The sequence below is a fragment of the Poecilia mexicana genome, unplaced genomic scaffold (genome assembly GCF_051168715.1).
Source record: "Poecilia mexicana isolate PSO_F unplaced genomic scaffold, ASM5116871v1 scaffold_3, whole genome shotgun sequence".
Classification (NCBI taxonomy): Eukaryota; Metazoa; Chordata; class Actinopteri; order Cyprinodontiformes; family Poeciliidae; genus Poecilia; species Poecilia mexicana.
The window spans coordinates 9,646,245-9,665,775 of record NW_028263372.1 but is presented as its reverse complement, the minus strand read 5'-3'; the positions used below and the strand labels follow the sequence as shown (position 1 = coordinate 9,665,775).

The 19,531-nt window shown below is 39.4% G+C and overlaps 1 protein-coding gene across 1 annotated transcript in view; it reads left to right on the top strand.

Annotated features, from left to right (window-relative positions):
• Positions 1 to 6,325: 6,325 nt before the first annotated feature.
• LOC106903278 (NT-3 growth factor receptor-like) overlaps positions 6,326 to 19,531 on the top strand; it is a 69,800-nt gene continuing 56,594 nt past the window's right edge. Inside the window, exon 1 of the mRNA XM_088004611.1 lies at positions 6,326 to 6,692. Coding sequence (XP_087860737.1) covers positions 6,326 to 6,692 — 367 coding nt within the window. The remainder of the gene's footprint in view (positions 6,693 to 19,531) is intronic.

The window sequence follows — 19,531 nt, the reverse complement described above, 5'->3', positions numbered from 1 at the left end:
AGTTTTTCGAGAAAGAATCCTTAGAAAACTTTTGTTGACGGGGGGCGGGGGGGCTGGATTACTGCCGACGACATATTCGTGTTTGTAGATAGATTTTTACCCAGAATACAAATGGAAAAAAACCGTGAGCGAAACGGTGACTGGTACTGACTAGTATATATTCCATTGAGGGAAACTAAGTTTCATATCTGCTCAAGAGCCCCCCTGGTGGTTGAAGAAAAGTCCACATATATATGAAAAAAAACACTGAATGCTCTCTGGTATTGTTCAGGGGGCCGGACCAAATGAGGAGGCAGGCCGGATCCGGTATTGTTCAGGGGGCCGGACCAAATGAGGAGGCGGGCCGTATCCGGCCCGCGGGCCGTAGTTTGGGGACCCCTGCTGTAGATGCTTGTGAAACACCTTCAGGCATTAACAGCTTGTTTAATTTTTTCTCTTTTGCCAAGGATAAGCTAAACTGTTGGAGGTCTAAGCTGGTAAATTCTTAAAGCGAACAGATCACCCAACTCATAACTGTCTTGCTTTTAGTTTTTTGCCTTCCACACTTTTTCCTTTCACCCAACTTTCTATTATTGTGCTCAGGTACAGCACTCTGCCTTCTGATTCTGTCAGCAGTGACATTTTTCGTTTTTAAGCTACATTTTATATACCGTATTTTCCGCACTATAAGGCGCACTGGATTATAAGGCGCACCTTCAATGAATGGCCTATTTTAGGACTTTTTTCATACATTAGGCGCACCGCATTATAAGGCGCATAGAATAGACGCTTCATACTCTATTATTACACATCCACATTAATAAAGAAATGGTCCCCGAGTACTTTATATAGTAGGCTGGCCCAGCCGTTGTTTCACTCACGGTGTTGGTGTTGCGATATTATGCCCAACTGCTTTCTGGGTAACACAGACCAACCGACACGCTGCCGCTGCAGTCTCTGTCTCTCTTCCCCTGCCCCTCCCCCCCTTTAAATGTATTATCAAACTTTATTAACAAACCAGTGTTCTGACAACTATCCCAGCATGCACCGCGCACTACTTCTTCTACGGGGAAAAAGAAGTTGGCGGCTGCTTACCGTAGTGGACCAACTACATAAGCAGCCTACTGCATGTCTGTGTAAACATGACGTCTTTCATTTCGATCTGAGTTAATTAGCGTAGCATTTCTGCCGGATTTTCACAACATATCAGCCACGACAATGGACAGGGGAACCAACAAGTTCATGTCATCTTTTTTGGACGACATCAAGGTGTTTGAGCCACTGGATGCCTCCAACATTGTGCGCGTCACAGCTAAAAGCTACCGATAGATGAGGAAAACAGCAGATCCTCACACCCTCAGCATAAATATAGCTGTGGACAAGATCACTGATGCCTATTGTTCTTGCAAGGCTGGGTAAGTCGGCATTCATGGTTTTGATGGTCCACAATGTACATTAGCATATGTTTACTACTGTAGCTTGTGTTTGTGAGACGGTCACGCACGTGGTAGCTGCACTGTGACCTAAAATGGGCATTAGCCAATGAAACGCGGCCCCTGTGGTAAGGTCCGTTGCTGGACCTGTTGTGGCTCAATATTGGTCCATATATAAGGCGCACCGGATTATAAGGCGCACTGTCGGCTTTTGAGGAAATTGAAGGTTTTTAGGTGCGTCTTATAGTGCGGAAAATACGGTACATTAAAATAACCTAGCTTCAAGTGGCACGGTCTCCAGATGCCGTTTATTGACAGTTTCATTTTAAAAATGGTAATGCTAAACATTTCATTAAAGCATCAAAACCGATACTTTATATATCTATTTATCCTGCATAAGTGACAAGGTGAAAGCAGAGTACGCTAAGGCTGTTTATTAACCGAACCCTGCAGATGCACCTGCTAATTTCAAAATAAACGAACGGTCGGCACACGGGTAAGACGCACATTAGGGAGCGCAGCATGAAGGTTGATTCACGCTCTCGTCATGGTTAGAGGTGTAATTTGACAGACAGGCACATAAACACAAATGCTCTCCTGCCTCCCCTTTCCTGCACCTCTAGCTCACGGGATGAAAAAAGAAGAAAAAAAAAATCTGTTTGGTTGTAAACCCTCCAGTGGAGGGAGGTTGTGAAAGTACTGAGACAGGATTCAAGACCCCTGGGGCTAAAAACAAGAAAGAGGAAGCAAAAGAGGCAGGGACACCGAGAGAGAGAGACGAAATAAATGATGCGAGTCTAAAAACAGCATTTTAAGTTATGATGAAACAGCAGTTGTTTCAGTAAAACATGCTGATAGAGGAAGTTAAGTTTTGATAAATTGCTGTTGCTGTCATTCTGGAGGTATTTAATGCTTTAATCAGAGCTAGTAGGGGCTGCTGCTGAACTTTCGCTGCACGTCGAGGCGCCTGACAACGGGACGCTGAGCGAACAGGAAGCAATCTGGGAAAACTGTGCCAAGAAAACAAAACAGGGTGGAAAGAAGGAAGGGGGGCTGAAGAAAAAAGGAGATATTGACAGGTGATGGATTGATATCACACAGTAGGGCAAGGATTTAATCAAGTGTGTGTTTTTTTGTGCTACTAAGCCTGAATAAGTGCTGGAGAAATTAAACCCGGAGGCTGTTAAGTTCAGAAGACATAGTTAACAACACCATTAATTTAATGTTAGAACCCCTGTGGATCACTTTCCTTATTTATTTTAGCCTTATTTATTTTAGCATTCTGGTCTTCAATTCCCTCTTGGAAGAAAACACAAAACATAACTTGTTGAATTAACATCAAAGACGGTTGTTGTTTTTTTCTCTCTACTTTGAGTGTTAGGTTTTCTTGTTCAAAGCAAACCAGTAGAGTCTTAATGTGCTTACAAGCATTGAGTCTGGTTATATTTTGGTGGTTCATGTACGTTTTACCTTGGGTCATACATCTATTCTTTAGAAACTGCCCGTTTGAATTTTTATCATCGATTAACATAAAACCCTTTCATGAAAGAAAATGAAGGTTTTCATATAAACAAGTATTTTCTGTTTCTGACTTCTTGAGGGAATGAAAACAAATAACTGAAAACAAGACTGATGTGAATCTCGATGGCATTTTTTAAAAAGACAATGTCAATTTGAAAAATCAGTAGGGATGCACACGGTGCGTTATAAATTAATATCAAAACATTGTGGCCTTATCTTAACTAAGAAATGCCACAATTTCTTAGTTGTCTGTTTTGCAAGTTGAGTTGATAAGTTGTTCGTGGTGAACTAAGTTTAAGCCTTCATCCTCGTATGTGAAGACTTAAGGTCTGACTCTTATTTTAAAGTAGAAAAGGAAATAGCTCTTGGGATGAGTCCTTTTATAAATACCTGGCTTAAAACAATGGCTCTGAACTTGAACAGCATTCAAGAAGCTGTCATCACTTTTAAATGACGGCATTTGAAAGTTTAAAGTAGTACTCAACATGGTAGTAAAAGGAAACGGACAGAAATTTTTACCTTTATAAAAGCATAACTTGCTTATTGTTAAGAACTGTTGTCTTTTCAGGACCCTTGGCTACATTTAATTTCTACTTCAAAATATAAAATACTGAGACTGATCAAACCTGAACAGGGTAATACTAACTGGACTGGATGGGCAGATCAGTCCAAAATATCAACAATATTGATACCATATCAGTAAAGTATCAATACTTTAGTTTCAGATTCCATCTTGGAGTTTTATGATTTATGTATTGTAGTTACTCAACTCTATCTCAATTAAGATTTTGATTTGTTCTAAAAAAATAAAATAAAATCTTCCACTGAAAAATCTTAGGAAAAAATGGATTGCTCTATTTTTCTACTTCTGTTATGTTAATATGTTAGAGTATTTTGTAGATGCCTCTAGACTTTGTCAAAACCCAGGAACATAATGTCGACAAATTAAGTCGTAGGAAAACCCATAAAGGTCAGGAATTTTCTGATATAAAATCTGTATTGTATCGGTATCTGTATCGGTATTGGCAATACTAATCCTGTATTTCCTTTGTATTAAAATCAATACCAAAATATGAAGTAACACATCTGCAATTCATATGGAACAAAGAATCTCTAAAGAACGTTAGATAACTAAAATCATTTAAAAATAATGTGTTGAAATCTTAGTTTGTGAAGTTGGTGACTAGTTGCACATGAAAAGATTAACGTTTTATTACATTTACCACCTAACTGACCGATAACAATAAAGAAGACATCTCAATCCAATGCAGAGCTTAGAAATGCTCTTATCAAGCGGACCACTTCCTCTGGACACTTTCCCTACATCAACGTCCCAAACTGTCCTGCATGACCCTAGGCTTCAAAGGAACGTCCGCCTGGAATTACAAGATCTAATATTTCAGAATAACTGGGTTCATGTGAAGAATCTTGCGATTTCTGAGGGCCGGGGAATAAATCTCAATGTCAGAAATGCACTGATCTCTTTAACTCAACCAAATTTTCAAAGCTTTCCTTTAAACTGTCCCAGACATTTGATATCCTCTCTGTACAGAGCACACTCGGATGCAACATTTTAAAAGATCAGAATAAGTAATTTTGCTTCAGCTGTGGAAACAGGATCGTCAGATCTTAACGATGAGAATTAATCACTATATATTCGTTTTTTGTCTTAATAAATCCTATTCAGCTTGATAGTGAGGTCTGGGCCTGGCACGGTAAAAAATTTTGATGTACGATAAATTGGCCAGAAATGATTGCGATAAATATTGTCATTTTTATGCCATTTTAAACTAATAATAACGATGGCACATTATTGCAAGTAATACCCACAGGCAAACAGGCAAACTTACAGGATTGTTAAAAAAATGCAAACTATTTCATACTAGCTGTCAAAGGTTTGCAATGCTTTTCAAAATTGTGGCTTTTCGACGATAGCAAAGGGGAGCGTCTTTAACGACTGATGTCCGATTACTTGATTTATTTCTAGTGAGATCAATGAAAAACGGCACAATCGACCTGCTTGTGTTCTGCTCCTGTCGTTTGCTCTTTTGTTTTCCGAGTAGCGACTCTGTCATCTAATTGTTGGGCATTTTGCATGACTAATCACTGCCACGTCCATGACCTCCTTCGTGTTTGCCTTTTTTTTTTTTTTTTGCACATTGTTCTTGTTGATGCGTTATTGTTGACACTTGAGGTAGTTAGTCATCCTCTACATTTGGCAATGAATTTCACGGACCAGCCCACCATGGAAGGTTCGCCATCTGTGCCGACAGTCGCCATCATTGAAATGTGGGTTTCATCCACACAGATTTTGAATGTCTAACAAATATGTATAACCTTTGAGTTTTTCTTTTTTCATTGTTGGTAGGTTCCTGTTTTGCCATCTTGTCTTTGAACTCCATCCTTTGTGATGCTCTTGGCCATGAACCTTTCCAGCAGCGGTGGGAAGCGCTCTCTTGTCTCTCTCTGAAGCTTTTGATTCAGCTCTTAGGCAATGATTTTCAGCACTATGTCAAAGATTTTCAGTTCCAAACAAGCACATTTGCAGAGACTATTCTCTAAGGTTTGTCCTTAAATAATTCCTCTCCCTCAACACATTTCTTTACCCTTTGTCTACAAAAGAAGAACTCCTTGTGTTTGATGATGGAATGACTCACCCGGAAGCGTCAGCTGGAATGATGCTTCTGCTGCTGCTGCTGTCCTAATTTAGACTTTGTGAAAATGCTGCAATGTTCATATTAACTCTGATCACATCTTTTACTTTCAGCTCTCACTTTTGACATGGTACAGTTCCAATTTTTAATGAATTATTTGAATGCCCCATTTCATGTTTCTGTCCCTCATATGTGCTTGTTAGAGCAGTGATGCAACAGAATATGGTAGGGGGGAAAAAGTGAAACGTCTTCATTCTTCATGGAAGTGTAAAATCTTTTTGAAAATGTTTCTGCTTTTGAGTTGAATTTTAACAACTCAAAAAAAAAATAACTCTGTTCATATGGTTGAGCTAAATAATGTGTGTGGAGATATTCAGAGGGACAATAATATGCATTTCCCAAGCACATTGTGACATTTTATAGTACAATCATAGTCATAAAAAATCTATATAAATCAAACATGACTTAAAAGAAATTTGACTTTGTAATTTGACACCTTGAAATTGGCCTTTGTGCCTTTAAGAAGCTCCTATGCTTCTGGAAGCTCTTTAATATTGGTACTTGTTCACTGAACAGAATGGGTGGAATAATACAATTTCTGTTTCTGGAAACCTTTTTCATCCGGAATAAGAACCGTTAGCAAACCTAAATCAATATACCAATAGCTGTGTTTCCACTACAAATGTGCACAAAACTTTGCTGAACCAGAAGGGCAGTATCAACGTGGCGCAGACCCGAATGGCTGACCTGGAGACTGCGTGCTTGGGAATGAAAGATGCGCTGCTTGAGACATTAGAAAGGAACAGAGCTATGAACGACAAACATGTGGATTTGGAGAGCCAAAGCCAGAGAAATAATCTTCGTATCTATGGAGTTCCGGAAGGTAAAGAAGGTAGATCGGTTTCCGAGTTTGTCGCCGATCTGCTGATCAAGCAGCTGAAGCTACTGGATGGAAGTGAACTACGGATTCAGCGGGCACACCGAGCTCTGGCACCCAGAACGCCTCCCTACACGGCCCCGAGATCGATAACTGTGAATTTCTTGCAATTCAACACAAAAGAAATGGTTCTAAGGAAAGCCTGGGAACAGAAAGTGGAGATGGAAGGCAAGCGCCTTTATTTTGATAACGATTAGGATTACGATTAAAGCATATGGCCCATTAAAGGCAACCTTGAAACAGAAAGATGTCAGATTTCAGACGCCGTTCACAAAAATAAGAATCTTCTGGGACTCTGGAGTCGGACCTACGAGAACGCAGACGAAGCAGTGTCGGACATGATCAAGAGAGGCTTTGGCTTGACTTGGGTACCAAGAGAGAACAAGTTGACAGTGACCAAGGAGAGGCTGGACTCGCTGTTACCATGGAAACAGATTAACAACACCGGTGCAGGACAATGTGTGAGGGAGAAGCTCAGAGTTCAGACGTGAGGACCAGTAACTCTGAACATTGAATCATAACAGGTTTGCTTTATTATAAAAAAACATTTCAAGTAATGTATGGGCGATTTAAGAGCTGAATGACTTCACCAGCCGGTTTTAATCCTGTTTTGGATATCAATCTCCCCTCTGTTATTAAAGTTATGTGTTATAGGTCTTTTGATAGATATTTAACCAAAATACCGAATGGAGTAAATGTAGAGTTTACCAAATGTTGGACTTACCTAGTACAAGTAGGCCCCTGTCTACTACTAGAGGGGGCCCCACCCTAGTGTGGTATTTTGCCCTCACCCCACCAGCAGGGATTCTGAGGGATGTCCGTATACATCCCTACCTTTGGAAGTTTCTGTTCTTTTTGTTCATCTGTGTTTTAATAGCTTGTTCAGCTATTTGTTGGGGGCTCTTTTTCTAAAATCACATGGTGACCTTATGAAACTAAATAATGACTGATATTATCAAGATGGTTTCGTTGAATGTGAACGGTATGAATAACGGTATCTTCTGGAAAATGCAAAACAGCATGGCGATTAAATGTAGGCTTGTTGAACTCCAAAACAATCAAAGCTGAAATTTCCCACGATATAAAAACTTACATAGAAGAGAAAGATGATGGACAGGTTAATCCGGTGATATTATGGGATGCACTTAAGGCAGTGTTAAGAGGAAAATTGATCTCAAAAACTGCGGCCTTTAAGAAATCCAGAGTGGATGCCTATGAAAAAGAAAGAGCTCAACTAACAGATCTAGAAAAACAACATAAATTAACCCAAAATCCCAACCTGTTTATAAAAATAAAAGAACTAAGAAACAACATTGATAAAATGCTTACATATGAAATTGAAAAGAAATCAAAGTTTATTAAACGATCATATCATGAGGTGGGATCTAAAGGAACGAAACTGTTGGTAAAGAAACTGAAAAAGCAACAGTCAGAAAGAAATATCTATAAATTAAAGGATGATGAAACAAATCAAATGATACATGAGCCAGCAACTATTGAGGACAGGTTTAGGACATACTACCAGAGATTATACAGTCATGCTCTGATAATAGACCTATATCTAAACATGGACTGTAAAATGTATACCTCGATTTTAGCTAAACGATTTGAGCAATTCATTGGAGATATCATAGATGAGGACCAAACAGGATTTATTAAAGGTCGCCAAATGCGAAATAACATCAGGAGGGCACTTCACATAATAGATCATATTCAAAATAAAAAACAGCTATCTTAATCAGTCTCGATGCAGAGAAAGCTTTTGACAGCGTAAGCTCGAACTTCTTATATAAAACACTTGAAAGATTTGGTTTTAATGAAAAAGCTGTACAGTGTGTGAGGACTTTATACCAATCACCTGTGGCCAAAATCAAGATTAATGGAAATCTAACTGATAATATAAAACTAGAGCGTTCTACACGTCAGGGTTGCTGTTTATCACCAACTTTATTTGCAATTTATATTGAGCCACTGGCACAACACATAAGACAACATAAGGATCTTAAGGGTATTGATATATATAATGAGTCCCATACAATAGGTTTGTTTGCAGATGATGTAATTTGCTATTTATCAGACCTTGAAAACTCGCTGCCTTGTCTGATCAACCAGTTAGAGATATTTGGCTTCTATTCAGGATACAAATTAAATTTGAAAAAGACACAGGTTTTGACATTCGGTTATACACCATCTGAAACGATACGTAGAAAATATAATTTAAATTGGAACTCTACTATGATGACATACCTAGGAATACGATTAACGAAAAACATAGGTGATCTATATAAAGCTAACTTTACTAAAGTGGACCAAGAAATTAGGAGAGCTATTAGAAGGTGGGATGTCCTAACACTAGACTTCAGCTCCAGAATTGAAGCGATAAAAATGAACATGCTACCAAGGTTATTGTACCTCTTCCTGGCATTACCTATAGAAATCCCGGAAAGACAGTTTAAAACATGGAACCAGATTATTTCTAGATTCATATGGAACTCTAAAAAAACTCAGAATAAAATTTGAAACTTTACAAATACTAAAAGAGAACGGAGGTATGGCATTACCTGACTTTAGAGAATATTATCATGCTGCCCAAATAACTCCCATAATAAATATAAGTGCCAAAAATTATGAAGCGAAATGGAAAAATATTGAACAAGAAGTCAATGGAAGAGAATTGCGGAGTACCATTGGAGATCTAGAAACCACTAAGAATACACATAAGAATGTTACTAGTTTTTCACTGGGTAAATGGTTATATATAGTCCGAAAATGCAAATTAGAGAAACCATTATGTCTGATCCAGTGGCCAGCCTACAATAAATATTTTATTCAAGACCCACAATTTAAACAATGGCTAGAAAGAGGCTTAACAGCATTATGCGTAGTCCTTAAAGATGGGCACTTTAAAAGTTTCCAGGAACTACAGCAAGAGTTTGCTCTAAGAACTCAGGATCATTTTAGATACCTACAATTAAGAGACTTCTATAACAAAGAAATCAAACAAAAAATAGACTCAAATGCAAATGGGATTGTCAAAATGCTGATCGAGACCTATAAGGGTAAAAAACACAGAATAGTGTCTTTACTCTATAAATATCTGTTAGAAAATAGAGGCACTAACACATTGAATATTAAAACAAAATGGGACAGGGAATTAGATATTCTGCTAACCGAAGATGGCTGGCTGAAGACTCAAATTACAACATCCTCTTCCAGAATTTGGAGAGAACATTGTTCGAAGAATATAATCAGATTTTTTATAACACCCCAAATTACTAGTAAATTCAAATCTAGAGCTCAGCCATGTTGGAGAGATTGTGGAGCACTTAATGTTAATCACGCGCATATTTTCTGGCTTTGCCCTAGAATTACACAGTTCTGGAACGAAATACACAATAAAATTGTAACAATATTGGGTTACTCAATACCTAAGTCCGGTCTGGTTTTATACCTTGGTCTTTTGGACAATATTGTACTTAATAATGACTGTTATTTGTAAAAAATTCTGATGGTGGCAGCCAAAAAGGTGATATTCAGAAAGTGGTGCAAATCTGAACCTCCTACCACAAAGGAGTGGATACAGACTGTGAACTCATTATTTGAGATGGAGATTCTGACACATAGACTGAGGACACAGGAACAGCAATGCCTGGACAAATGGGAAAAATGGACAAACTTCACATCAACGATGCACAACTAATTTTGGATATGAATTGTTGTGTTTTGTGTTACTAAAATAAGAGTCTCCCCCTGGAGACTCTTATTTCGATTGTTCTGTATTTTTTGTCTTTTATAATTTCTATGTATTGTTTGACCTTTCTTCTTGAGTGTACTAACATCAACAAAAATAAAAATAAAGTTATATATAAAAAAATCCTATCACTTCCTGTCATCTTCTTTGTCTTTTCCACCAGTAGTATCATCCAGTTGTTGATCACATAACTCATGCGTTGTGAAAAAAAAAACAAATGTGTTTCCATTGCAGTTTTGCAAAATCCACTCATTTTAATACAGCTGAAAACCAACCTCATCATAACACAAAAGCTTTTTCGAAATTGACGCGTTTCTGTTAAGCAACTTTATTTCCGTAATTCCAATGTCAGCTAGAGATGTTCATAATGTTGGTTATCACCACAGCGCCTGCATGCATAACGCCGTGTGGACTGGAGGTCTTGCTGCTGCGACTGCAGCTAGAGAAGGCAGCTTCCGTGGCCACAGGGTGTCATCTCATTAACCAGGGGGCACACAATGAAGGAACTCTGCTGCAAATAACACCGCTCCACTTTTTCACTTTAGCAAAAATATGCTGTGACCGGGGTCCTTGGATTCTCAGCATCCTTGTCAGCTATCCAGTTACACACATCTACAGTGTGCGACTGTGTGCAGTGAACTGTGCATGTTCCATGCGCAGACTGTGAAAACAGTTTTTCTCTCGGGAGCACGATGAAGTAGCTGTCTGTCTAGCTATCCAGGCAGCTATAAATATTTATAAATGGGGTTTAATTCAGGTTCAATGCTAGCCTTTGAACTGATTCCTTTTTGCTGATATGTAACATGTCTGTCAAAGAAAGAAAAAGAACAAAACCAAAAAATCTCCATCCAGATTTCTTCCCCATTGGCCGTGATGGAGTCGTACACTTCAGGAGTGTGCGCCTATTAATTTCCTCCCAAGCAGTCCTACATCACTGGGGAAGCACTTGTTGGTTGTAGGCTGATGTGACACATTAGCATGCGGCGGTTTCTCTCGCGGTATACTGTTGCGGACTGTCATCAAACGGTTTTGTGGGCTGCGGCACCTGAATGAGGCCCTGTTTTGCGATTTACATTCAAACTGCCAGATGCCTGACGCCCAGGGAATCATCTCTTATTCTAACACCATGAGAAGAAACACAGCCGTCTGGCGTGGGGACGCCGCCGTGTGCATGTTTGTACCGTACGTGTGTCCGCCGCAGAGTTTATCGTGCGGGCTGGTTTCAATAACAATGCCTCCACCAGCTTTTCATTTGGGCGCTTCTGATTACACAGGCATGATGGTGTGAGGGGAAGACAGAAAAAGAAACGAAACCTCACCCGAGAGGGAATTTGTATGATTTGTTTGAATATTTACTCCGACTGCTATGTGTTTTTTTCAATTTGTGTCTAATAAAGTGTAGGTCTTCATTTTTTTTTTTTTTTCTGGTAAAGAACCGGACTGGCTTGTAGTCATAAATCAAAGAAACGTGCCGTGGACAGCTCAGCTGCTGGATGATGTAATTTTCCATCACTTTTTAGACTTGTGTAAAATTGCTTCGTCTGTCTTCAGGGAGCTCACAGGGTAATGTTCTGTCAGAGATAGAAAATCTGATAGGGTGCTGGGGGAGCTGAGGAGGGAATAACAATGTCAGGATTTTTGTTTATCATCGCGTTGAACATGAAGAGCAGAGATGTACAGCAACACACACTGTAATTGGTACACCAGTGTCGCCTCGTATATTATGTCAGATGTGCAGAAGAGACTTTATTTCATTGGAGATGCAGTTATGCTGATAGATACAGGAAAAGTGTTGATTGCATGTCCTCCACACACAGATATTACGTCTTTCTATCCTCACAAGGACTTTCATTGCATTGACTTCCATTCATTTTTCATTCATTTCTATAGCCTAACACTGAAACTTACCCTAAACCAAACATTTGTTACTACATACCTTAAAGCCTAAAGCTAACCTACACTCTGAGACCTTAGTCTTAAACCCAACCCCAAACCTAAAAACAGAACTTCTTATTGGGCCCTGATAAATGGGCCTTTCAAGGTGAGAAATGCAAAAAGTCTTTTGAAGGTTTCTCAATTAAAATCTAACACCAGACCTTCTGCTCAGATTTCTTTGCAAATTTCCTCAATCTTCAATAGAAACCATCTAACATTAGTTTTCATGTCATGCCACAGATTGCCAATTGGATTTGATTCAGTCACTGTAAAACACAATTATGCTTTCATCGACACATTTCCTCCACTCCACAGTCTCCAGTACGGCCTTGTGTTTGGGTCCACCCATTCTTCCATCAGCTGTAACCAGATAGCATGTTCCTGCTATAAAAGAGTTTTAATTAGTTTTAATCTTGTCTGATCTGAGGACCTTCTTTCACATGTTAGTTCTCTATGTTGCTTGTGAAAAATAGCACTTGGGCTTTCTTGTGACTTTCATCCAAAAAGTGCATTTTTTTTCTAGAAAAGCCCAGATTTATGGACTGGATGAATAATAGTTGTCCTGTGGACAGAATCTTCCACCTGAGCTATGAGTCTCTGCATCTCCTCCAGAGTTAGCATCTTGTCAACTCAAGTGTCAACTGTTTTCACCTGATGTTCAAAACATGCAATCTTGTTTCACAACCTAGTCCTGCTTTAAACTTTATTAAAACTTAACCTCAGACTCATCCGTTGTGTTCCTTGATCCTCATGAGGATTTTTGTTAACTAACTTCTCCAACAAATCTTTGAGGCCTTGACAGAACAGCCTCTCTTGAGGTGACTCAGGAAGGCAACCATTGGCCCGGGACTTCCAAAAGTGTGCATATTTTTCCTTCCAGTTCATAATTTACATGACATTTGTAGTTTTTAAACCCTTGTAAAGTTCAGCAACAATTGATCGGTGTATCACTCTTCAAAAGCTGCTACCGTGAAACCACATGAAATCAGGTTAGCATATTTTTGTCCCAGCTTGCACAGCCTCTCACACACTCACTGCTCTTGACTGGAGAGTAGTGAGTGTCTATCCGCATGTCGTCTTCAGCACGGCAGGGAAAGTAATCCTTAAAGTTCTGCAGGGAATCTGTAATGTGAAGATGTTCTGATAAGCAACAGCCTTACCTGTACGCTAAGCTAACGCTACGCTCGATGTAGCACGTTTGACGCAGTTAGAAGCTTCAAACTCGGAACGTCTTCTCCATGAACAAAATAAAATATTTAGGCCGTGTTCTTCGTGAAGTGATAGTTTCCTGCTTACCCTGACAGCAGGATATCAGTAAATTAACCTGCTGAAAAATCTCAGCTCAGATCAGCAAACGTCTCTCTGTGAAAAAGGCTCTGAGCTCCCTTTGAGTGTTAATATGTATCTCCTGGAGGCCATTTGCTCTTCCTTCATCCCAATCGTGTCGATAGCCTTGATGTGACTGTTTCCAACCCTTCCCACGAACGGATTTAATTTGTTTCAAATCCATCATTAACCAAAAGTGGGGCCTTGCCTCAGTGAGTTATCCTTCCTGTGTTCTCTTGTCCATTTTACATGTCCTCAAGTTAATTCCAGTCCTAATTAACTACCTTTGAAAGGAATCTCTGCGATAATTACCACAAGGAGGTGGAACGGAAGCAATCACACTCTGCGCAATTTATTCCCCCACCGCAGGGAAAACCCTGCAGAGTCACCCGCTGCCTTCCGACTTTTTCCTTTTTTTTTTTCCCTTTCTTCCCTTGTCCTAAGAATCACCTTCACCGCTTGCTTTCAATCGTGTGGAAGCAGAGACACAAACAATCAGGTGGCTCCAGACAAACACCCCTGCTGCTTCTTCGCTCACTGGCTTCAGTCTATTTGCAGAAATACATTTTAGAATCAACACAAACTTCAATAGAGTTTAATAAAGCGAACAAAGCGCCATCTCTCGCAGCACTGAAGGAAGAAGTGGTGCACGAGAAGCAAAATATTTAAGGTAATTTTGGTTAGGCTATATTACAAATTAAATTCTGTTGATGGGAACATCATAAGGGCTTGACATTACATGATAGAAAAATCTAACTAGGCTGAAAATGACAATAATTTACCGTTGTAACATTATGTTTTCATCATCTATGCCCCCAATGTGTGTATGTAAACTTCTGATCAAAACTTTGGATTCTTTGTAAAAATGGAGAGGAAATGTGCTTTAGAAACATTTAGTGTTCTGGCCTGAGCTATAGGAAGATATTGGGACTTTTATACACTGATACTTGAAGGACTTCAGCAGAAGTGATAGTAGATGAATGAGTATTCTAACTTTAATCTTTTCAAGAGCTTAGAAGAAGCCATCAAACATCTATCAACTTAAAAAATGTTATCTTCGAAGATAAAGCAGATGAGCTTATCTCGCCTTATCCGCCATCGTTTCTCAGATAACTATAACTTCTGGCTTATGTGAAACAATGGCAGATACTTTTTTTTTTTTTTTTTTGCTCTGCTGTAATTTGAGCTACAGAGACTTGTGGATTCCCTCTCTTCAGCTTTTATTTTTCATGCCTGTGCATCGGAGCTGTCTGTAAATGCATCAGCATGGGGTTGCATACCCTGAAGGGAGCCTTTAACTGTGGAGTGTTACAAAGTTAGGACCCGTCTCTCACCCACAACACATCAAAATGCAAATACAGTCTATAATTTAGGGGCTGCGTGTTTCATGTGTATAATAGATTTTGAAATGTCAAACAGTACGTTTAGATGAGCCGTTTTTTTAATCAAACTGCAGACAAGGATGCCTCTCAAACAGCAGCACATTAAACATCAGCACAAAACTCTCCAAATGTCTGTTTTTCGTGAAACTCAAATATAAATGCAAAGGATGTCTCCATTACAAGATGAACCTTTTAGCCGTTGTGTCAAAAATAAAATGTTCAGACGTCTACCCTGCAGTCAAAACAGAATCTGTGTGGAAGGTAATTTATTGCCCTGTAATAAAGTTGCTCTTTATATCAGTTATAGTCTAGCTGAATCTCGTTCACCAAGAATGGCTATGCTAAGAAATGCTGCACCAGCTAGTTGATGCTAGCAGGTGCAGCCTAAACCAGGTGAAAGAGCTGATGGGGCGACTTTAGACTGCAGCCACACCTTGGTGTGTAACTTCCTGTTTGTAATTCCTTTTTAGTTTTATGACAAACATTTTAACATCCATTTTAAAGCTGTAAATGAGGCAATTCAGAATGGCTTTACGTATTTAAACAATTACCTCAATAGGTACTTTCCCTGGTAATTATTATTATATTGTAGCTTGGTTACTAAGTTACTTTTTTTTGGAAAAAAAGTACTTTTTAAAAGCAACTCAACACTGCTGACCAATTGTTTTGCCTAAATTGGATGATGTACATCTTAACAGTTTGTCATGAAAATAGAAAGTTTTTTTTTTCCTCTTGTAATAGGATTAAGGTTTTTTACAGAACAGCAACATTAGCTGCATTTCCATTACAAACGTGCACAAAACTTTATCAGTTTTTCCATTAAATAAGAAATGCAATTAAAATAATATGTGAATACTGCGAAAGACTGGCGACCTGTCCAGGGTGGCCCCGCCTCTCGCCTGGAACGTTAGCTGGAGAGGCACCAGGAACCCTCCTGACCCCATTAAGGGACAAGGGTGTAAGAAAATGGATGGATGGATCACATGTGAATAAGTTTGCTCATGCAGCGAGTCATTAAAAACATGCCACATCATGCTCCTCCAACTACTTCCTGTCATCGTCTTCATGGTTTCCTCCAGCGGCAACATCCGGTTGCTGATCATGTGACTTGTGTGATATGAAATAAAGTGTTTCCATTGCAGTTTTGCTAAATGAACCGAGTTAATTTCTATCGCTAAAACTTTTTATCAAAAAATGAGGTTTTTTGATGTTTCCATTACACAAGTTTATTTTCGAAATGTCAAATTGCGCAATTATACGGTCAGTGGAAAAGCAGATTCAGAGTAAGAATGGTACATGACGTTTGGAGAAAAATGGATGAACCTTTGATTTAGTGACAAAGTTTAGAAAAGAACTAGGATGTTATTTGTTTGACTTGCCAATCAAATACTGTAAGCTAAATATCAAAATTTTTTAAACACACTGAAGTGTGTGTTTAGGGATCTTGCTACAAACAAGTATCTAAATTTGTACAACACATATTGTTTTTCTCCTGCAGTGAATTGTTCTTTCTGTCATAATTAAACAGTCTCGCCTATCTGTGCTTCAAATGGCAATGCAGCGGCTCGCAAAAATTTCTGAGCAACGAGAACAGCGAGAGGTCCCACAACAGATGGCGTGGCTCCCTGAGAACACTGAACTCATCATCTCTGTGTCAAACTGGGATTACATAAAGAGACGGAGGCAACCGAGAGCGCTAAAAGAACCATGACAGGTTTTCTAGGATGGTTTAAATCAGCTACTTGTCTCATACTTTGAGTAATAGACTGTTCAAAAACTTTTAATTTTTACAGTTTTGTTCACTGATTCATTAAGACTTTAAGTTGTCCCCCGTTGGACAAACCAAGCCTAGATCAACGTGGTTAAAATTAGTTTCCACTGTTTTATTAGTAATGTTCTGCAATCTTCTTGCAAGATTTAAAACGATTAACAAAGCAGTTCTTAAATTTCAAACCTGAGACACCCAACCTCTGGAAACATTCAACAACCTTGGCAGAGTAAACTCCCAAAGGCAGGCAGCTGCTCTGTGAGCCAAAGGTTCCTGGTCTAATGAGAAGGAACCGACTGAACCTGGAGGACAGGCCCAAGCTCGTTCTGAGAAACTAAACGGCAACAGGAGGCACTCTTCCTCCTCTGGATAAGGATGCTTTCTGGTCGCAGAGCATCTCTAACCTGGAATGTCTCCCTTTACTGAACTTTTCAGTCCTTCCCAAAATCTCCTTGAAGTTACGACAAATGTCAAGAAAATCCAAACGATGTGGGAAATAGTTTGTGATCGCTTGAGTTCCAGAGAGAGAGAACGAATAAAAAAGGTTAAGCGATTGTGATCACCCCAAAATAAGTGTGAGAAACAGACAGATTTTTGAAAGATTTAAAACTGATAAAAATTTAAAAGTACTATTCTAAATAGGAATTATTATTGAAACATAACTGTAATTAAAATAAAGCTTTATGAGCTTTAAATCGGTTTCTAATGTTATTCCATTGTCAAAAACATATCTGGAGTGTTGCTTTGATTCTTTCATGCATGTTTGAAAAATCCTTCAATTCCCTGTGGCAACCATTCAGCTGCTCAAAATAGCTGGAGGGACCGAACACTGCCTTTGAGGATGGATGAAGCTCAGCTCCTTCAGACTAGCCAGCAGCAATTGGCAAGCAAGCAATTAGCAAACTGGTTGAACTGCTGAGCTCAGTCTACGAGCTACTTCACTAGTAAAAACATTGTTAAAGGGTTAATAGAGGAGAGATGTTGTGACAAGACGTAGATTCAGAAAGAGCAGGAGTTTCTTAAAGAGACATTGGTCCAATTTTAAAGGATTTTTTTGAGTCATCTTTGACATGAAGAGCATTTTTATAACCGAACATGACGCATGCACTTTGTTGTGCTTTAAAATGTCACTCTGTGGCAGGAAACTACATACTGCCCCTTTAAGTGTTCAATAAATTACTACAGCTAATGACTCACCATTAATTGTGCTTGTTACGGATACAGGGCGTCCATGCGTTGTTTTTAAGCTTTAGAGAGACACATTTCCTTATCTTTATGCTTTTCCACCCTGGAAAACTTAACAATTGTAACTGCAAGTCTTTAGTCCGAGTTCAAGGAATACTCCATTCTGATTATCAAATATTTTCATGTCTTAGTTTGAAAAATAAATAATAAACCTCATGGTTTTATTTCTTTCATTCAAAATGCAATGTAGAGTGTACAAAACAGCTCTTTTTTATTTGAAAATGAATATAAAGAGAAATATATATTCTCTGTATATTTAATATAAATATCAAATATCCGTTATAAGTGGCTCAGGTTTATTTGAAGTCCTGTTATGGCCGAATCTATTGGCTGGATAGATTTTCAGGGAAGATGAGACAAGGAGGAGGCAGAAAAATGTTGAACTCTGGCTCATTACATTTTCTTGTTCCAGCCAAAAGAATCAAAGTTAGTGTAATGGAGAGGAACTTTGCTCTGCGATAGACATTTCTGGAGGGGGCGAATCGTCCAGGGTGGAAATCCATTCTGTGCAGAGGGAGCCTCTCGGATGATAAAACTCCTCCAGGATGCTCCTGGGCTTTTCCATCACCGAGGCAACATAAATGTAATTTTTAAGATGTTCTCAACTCTAGAAGTCCAATTTGCTCTTCACTTTTTTTTTTTCTTTTTTTGGGTGGGGGTAGGGGGGGTGGGGAGAAAGATTCACCTCGCCAGTTTTGAGGAGGTGGGCTTAAAATGAAGCAGGCGATTTCCTGAGGACTTATCGATCCTGATGTCATATGATAAAGCCCAACGTAGAATTTTCTAATATGTTGAATGCATAATCTTGTTCGAGGCCCTCTCGACATGTTTTCCTAGATAACTCTTCGACTTCTCTTGTGGTAATCTTTATGTGTGAGCTCTGCGGCGGCGTGGGCGGGCCTGAGGCTTCAGCTGAGATTTAGAGCCGCGGTGTGCCTTTAGTCCCCGGTGGTTGGGTAGGTAGTCACCCGGTGAAAACCTGCGCTCTGCTGTGCACATCTCTCTAATAAAGAGAGCGCTGAGGTATGAAAGCCCCGCAATGACAGCAAATGTTGTGAATAAATTGTTGCTCACACGTCTTACTTCATCACTCCCCAACTCACCGTGCCACTGTGGTTCCATAATTTGAAATGACGGGCTCTTGATTACTATTTACAGTGTTGTCGAGGTGAGGGAAAAGGCTCAACATGGTGGGTAAACAGATTTGCTGCCACTTTTCCACCAGATCTGCCGTTGTTGACTTTATGTGCACTTGCTGTTTCTGATCCGCTCCTCGCTTCTTTCTCTTTGTCTTACTCGTCTCTGAAGACGTGGGAGCTGCGAGTCGCTGCGGTGACAGAAAAGTAGACTGGATCTCACCGACTGAAATTTTCTTTGCATTTTGATTAAACTGATGTTAGAAAATCATTCTTGATATCGGCGAACATGTGTGAAGCTTCAGGGTCCTTTCACACCAGCCACGTTAATCCAACTCCACTTGGTTTGTCTAAAACGTCCGGTTTGTTTGGGGGAAGTGTGAACGTGCAATCAAACTCTTGATGTGGACCAAAAAAAGCGGACTCTGGTCCATATAAAAGCCTGTTTCCGTTCGGTTGAAGTG